The sequence below is a fragment of the Stenella coeruleoalba genome, assembly GCF_951394435.1.
Source record: "Stenella coeruleoalba genome assembly, chromosome: 9".
Classification (NCBI taxonomy): Eukaryota; Metazoa; Chordata; class Mammalia; order Artiodactyla; family Delphinidae; genus Stenella; species Stenella coeruleoalba.
The window spans coordinates 50,059,050-50,074,111 of NC_137155.1; the positions used below are offsets into that span (position 1 = coordinate 50,059,050).

General features: G+C 34.2%; 1 protein-coding gene across 11 annotated transcripts in view; it reads right to left on the bottom strand.

The window, feature by feature from the left end:
* Nucleotides 1–15,062, bottom strand: part of AKAP9 (A-kinase anchoring protein 9) — a 146,355-nt gene that overhangs the window by 109,047 nt on the left and 22,246 nt on the right. For all 11 annotated transcript variants that reach the window (XR_013829963.1, XM_079932613.1, XM_079932617.1 and 8 more), the window contains exons 2-5: nt 14,754–15,008; nt 6,922–6,966; nt 984–1,037; nt 446–616 (exon numbers count right to left, since the gene is read on the bottom strand). Coding sequence is in view for 10 of the 11 variants with exons in the window: in XM_079932613.1 (XP_079788739.1) it covers nt 446–616; nt 984–1,037; nt 6,922–6,966; nt 14,754–15,008 (525 nt within the window). In the remaining variant the exon portion in view is untranslated. The remainder of the gene's footprint in view (nt 1–445; nt 617–983; nt 1,038–6,921; nt 6,967–14,753; nt 15,009–15,062) is intronic.

Below are 15,062 nucleotides of genomic sequence, written 5' to 3' on the forward strand. Positions count from 1 at the left end.
ACTGAAATATATTCTGTCATCCTTATCAATGTCTTATTTCACCTTGTTTTCATAACTGACTGCCACAAACAACAGATGTTACTTTAACCACAAGAAGTTACTTACAAAGACTGGCTGACATTTTTAATGAGTTTAAGTCAATATACTGACTGATGTGGTATGCAACATAATTTTCTCTCAGGCTGCTTACAAAAACATCTATCCCTACTGAAGTGATGTCAGTCTAGCTATCTCATAAAGTTAAAAAAAAGATCTCATTATATTAGCCTTGTTAATGGACTAGTTTTAAGCGATGTTGTTTATGATATGTATAAGGACAAATATTATGAGGTGACTTGAAGTTACCATTTTAAAAAACCCATCTTTAAAGAATGTACCTATACTATCATTCAAATTTCCTATTTTTGTTTTGTAACAAACCAAAAGCCACATAAGGTAAACACACCTGCTTCAGTCCTTCAGTCCCACAGGTGGCCCTCATTTCTTCTAGTTCTCTGTTTAGCTCTTCAATCTCATGTTGTTTCCCAGCCAATTCATTTTCCATCATCTCTAGGTGGGTCTGATTGTACTGTGCTCCATGTTCAGAATAAGAATCATCAACAACAAATTCTTCTTCCTAAACCAATCCAGATTTTTAATAATTCAGTACTAGCAACATTCCCTCAGGAAAAGGGATTCAAAATCTGAATCCTACAGCAAAGTCTAATTTTAAACATCACTCATCACCTGAGAGTTTACTGGCATGATAACCTACTTTGTTGCTAATGTGATATATATACCTCAAGAGCAAAAACAAGGTATCTGCAAATTCAGTTACAACTGAGTTTTATACCAAAAGGTGGATAATTTTGTTTTGTTACACATTAAAAGCATTTAGAAATCACACAATGAAAGAAGTACATACAGGGAAAAGCTTTGTTAGTAACCAAATGGTTTTAAATAGAATAAAACATTAGTATAATGAGTAGTTTTAAATACTGTACCCTTAATAAATTTGTAGGCTTTCCTGTTCTCGCCACAAAACTGCAACCATTTACCTGTATAAAAACAATTTCCTGAAATATTATGGTTTTAGAATTTTATTTAAAGCTAACAATTATATTTGTGCTAACTGTACTCATGCTTTTCTTATGCCTAAGGAAAATGCCTCATTGGCAAAAACAGATATAGTGATTAAATTTAAACATCTAAAAGACATTATGACCATTTCAAATGCCAAAGAATTCCTCATACATTTGAGTGCTTACAATGCAAAAGACACTGTGCTATACATTTTCATTTAAGTGAATTAAGGTTCTAAGTACAGTTTCTCTTTTGTCTTCAGAAGAATAACTATAAACCTCTAGTTACAAGATCCTCCTCTACAAAACACTGCCTTAAAATCATTTAAATAACTGTTTTTTGATTAAGCCCTATTCATTTTAAAGTAAAACTGTTTACTGATGTAAATCTATTGAAGGTTGGCAAGCAGGTGAAGAAGTAGGAGGAGATGTCAAGAGCTGAGGAAAACTCCTCAAGAACTTTCCCCTGAGGGTACTATGATAGCCATGCCAACTCTGACAGATGTGGAGATTTTCCAGAATACAGATGTCTCTATCACAGACATTTTGTGGTAGGACGCAGGAGGTTGGCAGAATATGTCTCTGGGGTTGACCTGGTGGGAGATTAATTTCAGATCAATTAATCTACTCAATAATACCTTCCTTCCCCCTAACAGCAAACAAGTGAATTTCATTCCTGTTTATGTTTAATTTCTCACAATTCTGTTAACAGAATCCAAGATAATGAAGTTTTTACTGTTGAAATACCAGAATAGAATAACTTAGAATTAGGATTAGGTTGATATGGATCACACCACTTTAAAAAGTGAAGATCCTAATTAAGAGTTCTTTCCAGAGTTTGATTCCTTTTTTTCCCCCAAGGATAATTTCAAAAATCAAAGCTTAAAGTTAAAAAAAATTTTCACCTTTATGGCAACACATTATTAGAATTTGTGAAAACTATTAAAACACAGCAATACTAACTCTATTAAGATTATTAATAAAGTCACTTGCAATAACTTTCAAATTAAATTCTAAATTTCAATTAGCTTTTCTTTTTTTTTTTCCAATTAGCTTTTCTTGATTTTGAAATGAAGCACTTTGATAAACATCTACTAAACTTCTCCTTTAGGGTAACAGTATAATGAAATGGATTTTATGAATATTTTCAAATATCATATTAAACAAAGGATATTCCTTTAAGTAGTGATGATATCACTTACATAAATTAGTTATCTATTTATAATAATTGAATCTAACACATTAAATAGCCAACATTCAGCTTAACTTTTCTCTAAGTTGAGCACATTTTACACTTGAGCAAGTCATATGTATTGGCTTCTTAAAATACTACATGACTGTTTTCAAAACTTAATTGTTATTATAATAAATATTAAAATCTTGTCAATATTAACAGATCTTAAAAATTTAATATCATGTAAATAGGTAATAAGAGATTATACACCAGAATTAAACTATATTTCAAAGTTAGAAAAGAAACACTCAACAGATTAGGATCATTAATAGTTAGCAATAAATGATTATATTTTTTAATCTAGATAATTACTTCACTGATACCTAACAGGTAGAGCATTTATCTCATCTTCTTACACTAGCGTTTTAACACAATACTTGATAAACCATAATATGAAGCACATTAATAGCTTGAAACATGAAGATTAGATGAACAGACTCCTCCAACTGAAGAAACCTTAACTTTACTTAATATTGTTCTTTACTGTGGCATTTTTCAAAGTCATTTAACCTTTAGACTATACTAATATAGTCTTTTTGAATTCATAATTTACTCAATCTGTGTAGACAACTTGAAGATTTGGGAAAGTACAAATAAGGTACATTCTAAATTTTAAAATGTTCTCTAGAGTAAGTATCATTTCCTAAAAATACTGCTATTCAGAAAGAATCAGAGGAAAGATGACTCTTATTTTAAAAATCATAAAATGTTCTTCACACAAAAACTTTTCCTTTCAGTGGACATCAGTTCAAAAACACAGAAGAACAACTCACTATTTATGATTAACACCTTATCCGTATTATACTTAATTTGGCAGTATGTACAAAAATATTAATAATGGATGTTTTAATAAAAAATAAGAAGAATCTAATAGTTCATAAAGTTCATAAAAATTATAGGAGTTCAGTGTGCCTAGCTGACTCCTGGAATTAGAGCCAAGAAACTAATGAAGTTAAGATCATTCATTCAAAGTCAAAGTTAAGTATCAAGCACCATGTTGTATACCTTCAATATATAAGCTGAGACAGGGAGGGAGAAAATGAAAATAAGGTGAAGTTAAAAAGAAGAAAGAAAGAAACCCAAGTCAAAGTTGAAAAGCTAAGTTTACGTTACTTAATGGCTGGCTATAGGCTATGTCTCCAACTCCAGCCAGTCACTTCATAAATGTCGTGAGTCCTGTAAGTGACTTGGTTAAGAAGTTCTGAATAATCAGTTGAAGTCCATAAAAAGACTGTATGCCCTATTATCATTTCATCTTTCTATACATAGCAAAGCATATTTATTTACTTGTCTTACCTCTGTATGTTGCCTGTAGCATTTCCAACTTTCCCCAAATAACCCTGCTCTAATGGTATCGATAAAAATATTTTATGTAAATATGGTATTTTAGATATGAAATGTCCCTTCACCAAGAACTGAAAAGATTATGTATAATTTAAATTAACTCGTAAGAAGTGTATTTTTTATTTAGTCTGATTTCTCTAGTATACATAATTGGATATATTTTTATACAGAACAGATCTTTGGGAGATCACAGGATAAAATTATCTGACTAATCCTTTCTAGACCTGAATCCATTTTTTAATCCAAGGGGTATACTAGCCACAGAAGTCAAGAACATTAAGCACATACCGTATCTATCAAAATAAAATTTCTAAACTAATTGCTAATTAAACATAGAATCAGAATCTGAAATCCTTCTGAGAATAAATCGTTGAAAGAATTCTCATCACTCATTTGTTTCATATAAACTTAGTGTGAAGAAAAGCATACATCTAGTGAAGCACAGTAAAAAAAACCACAAGCTTTGCTGATCGTTTTTTATATATCAAACATCATACTAAAATTACCAAATAACCCTCAAAACTACCCTGTGATATAGATATTATTTCCCCCATTTTACAGGTAAGGAAACTGTATTTCAGTGTTTAAGTGATGTGTCCAAATTCATCCTGCTCAGAGGTGAATAAGCTGAAATTTGAAATTAGGACTTTCTGGCTCCAAAGCCCCTTCTCTTTTACATCACCTTATTTCCCTATGTACCAGAAAAATGACAGTGATATTTAGACAAAATACAAGATAATTATGTGTCTTATGATTAAAACCATGTAATTTTGAAATTTTAAGAATATTCAATTGCAAACCAGAGCAGCCAAGACTGTTATACTTCATAAATCTGTTATTTGTAGTGAAGTTATATGTGTTGCCTAGAAAGGAATTTCATTTTAGAGGTCCCTTAAGAGTTCTAATATGAAGAGTATTACAGTGTGAGATTTACTCCTTGTTTATTTTTTTATTTTTATTGAAATATAGTTGACTTAGCATGTTGTGTATTCTTTGGTTTATAAATTTGACCTACTGAAGATTTTTCTGCCTCCTAAGACTGTGAATATGGCTTAGAAGTCCCCTGAAATTCTAGCTCAGTCAAACCAGTCCAATGTCATTAAATCAAGTAGGTAAAGACCCAAAACTAGTCCAGAGTATCATGGATTGAAGCAGTACCCATTTTAGCAATCTTCATGAGACATCATCAAATATTTCACAGACTATCAATTTTATACTATTTTCTATACACATAGTAAAATATGTAAATTTCTCAAAGTATAATCCATTATGAATCTAGGCCCAAAATGGATAATATTAGAAGGATTATGATTCAAATCTGGTCAAATCTGTCAAAGATTATTTCATAACTATCTTTCAACGTAACCTTCAAAATCACTAATTTTTTCAACTTACAAATCAGCTAATCAATTGAATTTTTGTGACCACTGTTAGAAAGAGAAAGTATCAGAGGACTGGTCACATAGTAAAGTATCTTTTCCTGAAAGTTTGGTTTAAAAAAATATGTATGTATGAATACCTATATATTACTCATGTGCACAATTATTCATGTATACAACTATACACATATATGTAATACATATGTAAATATATAAAATTACATACACACATATATATAAAATATATTTCTTATTGTTAAATCATGGACAACATGCTTTGTTTTTTAATTCGTATTACTCTTTTTTAAAAAAAATAAATTTATTTGTTTATTTATTTTTGGCTGCATTGCGTCTTCACTGCTGCGCACAGGCTTCCTCTAGTTGCAACACGTGGGCTTCTCATTGCGGTGGCTTCTCTTTGTGGCACAGTATGGGTTCTAGGCACGTGGGCTTCAGTAGTTGTGGCATGCGGGCTCAGTAGTTGTGGCTCGCGGGCTCTAGAGCACAGGCTCAGTAGTTGTGGCGCATGGGCTTAGTTGCTCCATGACACGTGGGATCTTCCCAGACATGGGCTTGAACCCGTGTGCATTGTCAGGACAGCTTCTTAACCACTGAACCACCAAGGAAGACCTGGACCACATGCTTTAACTTTTATCTGTAGGACTTATATTTAAAATTATTTGTACCTCATTTTGAAACACATCATATTTACTAGGTATCACAATAAAAATTTAAAATATAAATTTTAACCAAATTTCATAGGCATGTATTAGACGGTCTGATCTGTAGCCACTTGGATTATAAAAAAAATTCACTTTGGTATAAAGAAAAAAAAATGCATTTGTGGAATCCTGGGCTGCCCAAAAGTCACCAGTAGTTCAAATGCCAAACCATCTTAAACTTCAATCAAAAAAGACAAGCTCTAAGAATTAAAGTATTATGGAAGAGAAAAGCAATGTTTTCATATCTAAGCCCCAAATTTAAAGTCACAAGTGCAGATTCTCTGAATTGCAAGCTGTAATTTTAAACTGAGATACTTCCCATAAAGGCAAATTTATGTAGCCTAAACTGGGAACTAATTTATTTATTTAACGTTGGTTAATTATTTCCCTGACCAGATCACTAATAAGTATATTCCCAGCTTTTAAACACATTAAACTTTTGAAGTGTAAAAGTTTTCACTCCCATTAGCAATCCAAAACAGTAATAAGTTCATTTAAGTACATGAAGCTTTTTTTTCTTTCCTAATAGACACCTACAATAAATCAAAACTTATAGAATACACTGAATTGTTGAACCATTCAAAGTAAAGTTTTCCATGTCCTCAAATACTGGACCAAAAAAAATGACAATCATATCTAAAAGAATAAAAAAAAGATAAAATGACATACACTTATTAACACAAAAAGAAGGTATTTCCAAAAGTGTCCAATGCCCACATTAGCTTTTATCACCTAAATTAAAAATCACTACTGCAACATTAATTTCAATAAATGAATTTATGTAATTAACTAGAATTCAAGCAGTTGTAAAAAGCATTACACAAAATATAATACCCTATAATATGAAATGTTTACTGTGTTAAATATGGACACCTTATATCATGTATCCTAGAAACCCAATTTCAAACACTTTCCTAGAAACTAAAACAAGGCCTCAATCTAATTAAGGACCAACTTATTCAAACAGATTTAAGACTTTAGTTAATAATCTGAAAAAAAGATATGTCAGAAAAATATAAACTTCAGGTTTTCTAGGTCATTTACATTACATCATACTGTGCTATATTCTTATTATATTTATAAAAACATAAAACATGTGAGTTGCAAGTAATAAAGTACTAATAATCAACAGTAATTTCAAAAATATATGAAATGTCAATCACAGTGTTACTTATCCTTACCTCTGAACTACAGTCATCTGCTGTGGTTGAAATTTCACTTTCCGGCTAAAACAGAAAGTAAAAACTGATTATATTAAAGCCCTTCTACTGCGTCCCCTCTCCAAATATTGTACTTTATTAGCCCATTATTATTGGTAACTTATGATAGAAAACTCAAAAAATATTACTAAAAAACAGGCAAAAAATTATTAAAATTCTTTTAAAATTCCACTCTGATTATGAATCACAATGGCTAAATAACACATCTAAAATTTATCACTAGGCAGTTTTATAAATATAAAAGTATCAAGAAGTACTTTCACACAGGGTCTTTTATACACTACAAATCATTTGTAAGACAAAAGCACCAAAAAAGATATCATCCCTCTAATTCTTACATCTCTTTTAAATAAAATAAAGTCTTAAACTGTTACTCCAAAAAGTTCAATTTCTTTAAAATGAAGAATCATCAAATTTTGGTGCTAGAAAAGTAGCAACAACTTGAAGAAAATTACCAACCTCTGTTGTTATTAACACTGTTGCAGCTTACAAAAAACTTTCAAAGACATTCTTGCTTCATCCTTACATCCCTGGGATTTGGGTATGAAGTGAGTGGCTTTTCTAAGCTTCCCTCAGCTTAGAAGTACTAGGAAGAGTCAAAGAGGAAACCTAAATTTTCACTGCTTTCACTGTTCACATGCTCTCATCAAATCTAAGAATCTAATTTTACAAGTGAAAAAAGAGACCCAGATAATTCATTTTTTCACTCAACAAATATGAACGATATATGAACCCAATATAGAAGCAACTACATAAAACAAATACTAACAGACATAAAGGGAGAAACTGATGGAAATATAATAATAATAGGAGACTTTAACACCCCTCTGACATCAATGGACAGATCTTCCAGACAGAAAATCAATAAAGCAACAGAGATCGTAAATGACACAATAGAACAGTTAGACTTAATTGATATTTTCAGGACATTACATCCCCCCAAAACAGACTACATTCTTTTCAAGCACACACGGAATATTCTCTGGGATAGACCACATACTAGGACACATGACGAGCCTAAACAAATTTAAAAGAATAGAAATTATTTCAAGCATCTTTTTTGATCACAACAGCATGAAAGTAGAAATCAACTGCAGAGAGAAAAATGAGAAAAAATGATTACAGGGAAACTAAACAATATGCTACTAAAAAACTAATGGCTCAACAATGAAATTAAAAAAACACCTTGAGACAAATGACAATGAAAACACAACCATACAAAAGCTATGAAATGCAGCAAAAGCAGTCCTAAGAGGGAAGTTCATAGTGACACAGGACTTGCTCAAAAAACAAGAAATTTCTCAAATCAACAACATAACCTACCACCTAAAAGAATTAGAAGAAGAAGGAAAAGCAAAACCTAAAGTCAGCAGAAGGAAGGAAATAATAAAGATCAGAGAGGAAATAAATAAAACAGAAATTTAAAAAACAATAGAGGACTTCCCTGGTGGCGCAGTGGTTGAGAGTCTGCCTGCCGATGCAGGGGATACGGGTTCGTGCCCCGGTCCGGGAAGATCCCACACGCTGCGGAGGGGCTGGGCCCGTTGGCCATGGCCGCTGAGCCTGTGCGTGTGGAGCCTGTGCTCCGCAATGGGAGAGGCTACAACAGTGAGAGGCCTGCATACACCCCCCCAAATAAAATAAAATAAAACAAAATAAAACATAGAAATAATCACCAAATAAAAATCACCAAATCAAATAAAAACCAAGAGCTGGTGTTTTGAAAGGAAAAAATCGACAAACCTCTGGCAGGGATCACCAAGAAGAAAAGAGGACCAAAATAAAATAAGAAATGAAAGAGGAGAAATAACAACCAATACCACAGAAATACAAAAATCCGTAAGAGAATACTATGAACAATTATGTGCCAACAAGTTGGACAACCTAGAAGAAATGGACCAGTTTCTAGAAACATACAGCCCACCAAAACTGAATCAAGAAGAAATAGAGAATTTGAACAGACTGATCACTAGAAGTGAAACAGAATCTGTAATTTTAAAAAACTCCCTTCAAACAAAAGTCCAGAACTGGATGGCTTCACTGGGAGATTACTAAACATACAAAGAAGAACTTATATCAATCCTACTCAAATTCTTCCAAAAGATTAAAGGGGAGGGAAAACTCCCAAAGTCATTGTATGAAGCCACTATCACCTTGATACCCAAACCAGACAAAGATACCACAAAAAAAGAAAATTACCATACAATATTTTTGATGAATATAGATGTGAAAATCCTCCACAAAATATTAGCAAACCAAATCCACCAACACATTAAAAAGGATCATACGGGCTTCCCTGGTGGCGCAGTGGTTGAGAGTCGGCCTGCTGATGCAGGGGACACGGGCTCGTGCCCCGGTCCGGGAAGATCCCACATGCCGTGCAGCGGCTGGGCCCGTGAGCAATGGTCGCTGAGCCTGTGCGTCCGGAGCCTGTGCTCCGCAACAGGAGAGGTCACACAGTGAGAGGCCCGCGTACCGCAAAACAAACAAACAAACAAACAAAAGGATCATACACCATGATTAAGCTGGATTCATCTGAGGTTCACAAGGATGGTTCAACATATGCAAATCAATCAATGTGATACACGACATCAACAGAAGAAAAGACAAAAACCACGTGATCATCTCAATAGATGCAGAAAAAGCATTTGACAAAATTCAACATCCATTCTTTTTTAAGAATTTAAAAAATTTTTATTTTATATTGGAGTATAGTTGATTAACAATGTTGTGTTAGTTTCAGGTGTACAGCAAAGTGATTCAGTTATACATACACATGTATCTATTCTTTTTCAAGTTCTTTTCCCATTTAGGTTATTACAGACTACTAAGCAGAATTTGCTGTGCTATACAGTAGGTCCTTGTTGGTTATCTTATTTTATTATCATTCCACTTTTGTGTTCATGTTATTGAATACAATTAAACATAATGTTTACATCTATAAAATTATCCTGTGTATACACATAAAGAAACATTAAAAAATTCTAATAGGGTTATATATTTTAAATACAGCAGTGTGTACATGTTAATCTCAAGCTCCCAATCTATCCCCCCCCCACCCTTCCCCCTGGTAACCATAAATTCATTCTCTAAGTCTGTGAGTCTGTTTCTGTTTTGTAAATAAGTTCATTTGTATCATTTTTTTAGATTCCACATATAAACAATATCATGTGATATTTGTCTTTCTCTGTCTGACTTACTTCACTCTGTATGAAAGACTCTAGGTCCATCCATCATTCTTCTTAATGGCTGAGTAATATTCCATTGTATATATATGTACCACATCTTCTTTATCCATTCAGTTGTCAATGGATATTTAGACTGTTTCCATGTCTTAGCTATTGTAAACAGCACTGCAATGAACACTGGGGTGCATGTATCCTTTTGAACCATGGTTTTCTCCAGATATATGCTCAGGAGTGGGATTACTGGATCATATGTTAGCTCTATTTTTAGTTTTTTAAGGAACCTCCATACTGTTCTTCATAGTGGCTATACCAATTTATATTCCCACCAGTATAGGAGGGTTCCCTTTTCTCCACACCCTTTCCAGCATTTATTGTTTGTAGACTTTGTAATGATGGCCATTCTGACTGGTGTGAGGTGGTATCTCATTGTAGTTTTGATTTGCATTTCTCTAATAATTAGCGATGATGAGCATCTTTTCATGTGCCTCTTGGTCATCTGTATATCTTCTTTGATGAAATGCCTATATAGGTCTCCTGCCCATTTTTTGATTGGGTTGTTTGTTTTTCTGATATTAAGCCATATGAGCTGTTTGTAAGTTTTGGAGATTAATCCATTGTCGGTCACATCACTTGCAAATATTTTCTCCTATTCTGTGCGTTGTCTTTTCGTTTTGTTGACGGTTTCCTTTGCTGTGCAAAAGCTTTTGGGTTTAATTAGGTGTTTTTTTTCTTTTTATTTCCATTACTCTAGGAGACAGATCGAAAAAGATATTTATGCCAAAGAGTGTTCTGCGTATGTTTTCCTCTAAGAGTTTTATAGTATCTGGTCTTATGTTTAGGTCTTTAATCCATTTTGAGTTTATTTTTGTGAAATATCCATTCATGATAAAAACTCTTACTAAAGTTGGTATAGAGGGAACATACCTCAACATAATAAAAGTTATTTATCACAAACTCACAGCCAAGATAATACTCATATGATTACCATATGTTCCAGCAATTCCACTCCTGGGCATGTATCTGGAGAAAACTCTAATTGGAAAGGATACGTGCACCCCAATGTTCAAAGCAGTACTATTTACAATAGCTAAGACACAGAAACAACCTAAGTGTCCATCGACAGATGAATGGATAAAGAAGATGTGAGATATATATATATATATATATAAAATGGAGTATTACTCAGCCATAAAAAAAGAAATAATGCCATTTGCAGCAACATGCATGGACTTAGAGATTATCATAGTAAGTGAAGTAAGTCAAACAGAGAAAGACAAACATCATATGATATAACTTACATGTGGAATCTAAAAAAAATGACACAAATGAACTTATTTACAAAACAGAAACAAACTCACAGACGTAGAAAACAAACTTATGGTTACCAAAGAGGAAAGGCAGGGAGTGATAAATTAGAACTTTGGGATTAGCAGATACAATCTACTATATATAAAATAGATAAACAACAAGATCCTACTGTATAGCACATGGAACTATATTCTATATCTCGTAATAAACCCTTGTAATAATGGAAAAGAATCTGAATAAGTACATATACATATATGGATGCATATATATACAAAAGTATATGTATATATACTTATAAATGAATCACTTTGCTGTACACCAGAAACTAACACAACATTGTAAATCGACTATATTTCAATTTAAAAACATTAAAAATTTTTTAAAAAGCTGATTCATGGGCCCCACCCAGACCTGCTGAATCAGAATCTACATTTTAAAAAAGATCCCACATGTGATCTGTATATACATGGAAGTCTGAGAAGTATTCCTCCAAAATGGAGAAAGATAATAAAGTACCTGTCCAATGAGCCCCCAAAACTTAACAGAAACAAAAAACAAAAAAATCCCAACCAAACAAACAAAAAAAGCAAAAACCGAAAAAAAAAACCAAACAGGAAGCATCACTGTCTCCTTTCTCATCTATACTTACGGGAATTTTATTCAGCACTCAAGATCAAGTTCCAAGTCAACCTCCTCTCTGATGTAGTTATGATGCCAGGAACAGAAATAAGCTTACTCCTATTCTAAAATCCTGTAGCAGTGGTTCCTAACTTATGTGGCCCTCTTTTAAATCTAAAACACTTTCATGGGACTTCCCAGGTGGTCCAGTGGTTAAGAATCCACCTGCCAATGCAGGGGACATCGGTTCGATCTCTGGTCTGGGAAGATACCACATGCCATGGGCAACTGAGCCAATGTGCTGCAACTACTGAGCCTGCACACTGCAACTACTGAAACTGGTGTGCTCTAGAGCCTGTATGTCGCACCTACTGAGCCCACACGCTGCAACTACTGAAGTCTGCACACTCTGGGGCGCACGTGCCACAACTACTGAGCCTGCATGCTGCAACTACTGAGCCTGCATGCTGCAACTACTGAAGCCCGTGCGCCTAGAGCCTGTGCTCAGCAACAAGAGAAACCACCGCAACGAGAAGCCTGTGCACTGCAACAAAGAGTAGCCCCCACTCGCCACAACTAGAGAAAGCCTGTGTGCAGCAATGAAGACCCAGCGCGGCCAAAAAAAAAAAGCCAAAAAAAACCCACTTTCATGATGCAAGTCCTTATGGTTCGCTCACTTATTTATTCTTTTAAATGGCTACTGATTAAATGCATATTGTGTACTAAGAACTGTGCTACTGAGGATAAAATGGTGAACAAGACACTCTGCACTTGAAATGCTAAAATTCCAGTGAAAGCCCAAGTATTGATTTGTTAGGCAGAAAATGAAAATAAAAACATCTTCAAATCAAATCAAGCACCATGGTTACTATATTGTATCATACAAAAGATCTAGATTTCAACAAAAAATTACAAATACAGGGCTTCCCTGGTGGCACAGTGGTTAAGAATCCACCTGCCAATGCAGGGGACACGGGTTCAAGCCCTGGTCCGGGAAGATCCCAAATGCCGTGGAGCAACTAAGCCCGTGTGCCACAACTACTGAGCCTGCACTCTAGAGCCCACGCGCCACAACTACTGAAGCCCGCGTGCCTAGAGCATGTGCTATGCAACAAAAGAAGCCACCGCGATGAGAAGCCTGCACACCGCAATGAAGAGTAGCCCCTGTTCTTTGCAACTAGAGAAAGCCCACTTGCAGCAAAGAAGACCAATGCAGCCAAAAATAAATTTTTTAAAAATTACATATACACAAAGAAAAAGGAAAGTATGGCCCATACACAAGAAAAACAGTAGTCAGTAGAAACTGTCCCTGAGGAAACATAGATATTGGACTTAATAGACAAAGATTTTAAATTAGCTATTTTTTAAAAAGTCAAATAAATGAACGAAATAATGTCTAAAAAACTAAAGAAAATTATAAGAACAATGCCTCGCCAAATAGGGAATATAAAAAAAGAAAGAATTTATAAAAGAACCAAAGAGAAATTCTGGAGTTAAAAGTAAAGTAACTGAAATGTAAAATTTACTAGAGGGGCTAAACAGGAGATCTGAGGAGGAAGAAGAATCAGAGCAAACTTCAATATAGTTCAACTGAAATTATCCAGTCTGAGAAAAAGAAAAAAGAATTTAAAAAAAATGAACAGATCATCAAAGACCTGTGCAACAAACATACTAATTTAACATATGAATAAGGGAGACTCAGAAGGAGAGGAAAGGGTCAGAAAGAATATTCAAAGATATGATGGCTGAAAACTTCCCAAAGTTGATGAAAAACATTAATCTATGTATCCAAAATGTTCAAAAAACTCTAAGAAGGAAAAACTCAGATCCACTTTTATGATGAATAGCAAATCTCTATGACATTTCTGACTCTTGACTAAAGCTCAAATCCCTATATATCTAAATCCTATTTCCACCTAAATATGCCAGGGCACAATCCAAATGATAATTTTTTGCCTTGTACAACACTCTTCCTCCTAAGCATCCCACTGTTCTCTACTCCTGGTCTTGGTAGCTCCACCATCCCACCACCACCCAATCCACTCTTAACTTGTCCCTCATCTCCTTATTCTTGAAATTTCCATCATTAACGGGAGGAAGAAAATTAGCAATTATTGCGGAAAACTTTTTGTGGGCCAGGTACAGCCTCCCTCTGTTCACCATTACCACCATCCTATCCTGATCACTTTGAGATCCATTTAAAACTAAACTACTTAAGGTTTCCAAATCACATCACACTGTTTCATGTCTTTGAGAATGCTGATTCTTTAGCATGGAGGTTGTCTGCCCTACTTCTTTGCCTCTAGCTAACTCTAACTTACACCTCAAGACTTGGTTCTCTTCCTGGAAACTTTCCCAAATAACACACACAAGACTGATTTGGGCATTCCCCCAAATCATGGTACTTTAGGGCACCATGTGCATTGTTGCTAGCATGGCTCTAATCAAGGTACACAGCCTATCTTACATCCACCTTCCCCACCAGAGTGACTTTCAAGGATAGAGACTGTCATATTTATCTTTGTATCCTTGGTGCTCAATCTTTGGTGTAATACAGCTGCTCAGTAAGTGTTTGTTAAATCAAGCTCACAAAAATCGCATAGGGTGCTAATGAGTGTTGTCATTACAACAACTTTACACTTAGAATGCTAGTATTTAAAAATCTGGATGAATACTTACTTCAACAGAGAAGACCTGGTCATGTTTAACTATTTCTCCACTGTGTAGAGTTCTCATTATTGTGGATTCAGGAGTCACAGCTGAGCCTAATCTCTGAGAACTATTTGTGCACATCTCATCACTCTGTGACTGCTCAATATTCACAGCATGGTATGCTGACATGTCATGTTTACTACTTGAAGTTTTCCTCTTTTTCTTCTGCTTCTTAGGATACTGCCCATCAGACTGAGCTTTCCTTTGTCGAAACTGGGCAAGCTACAGAAAAAAAAAAATCATCGTTATTGTCAAAGATAATTTTTCTTTATAAGC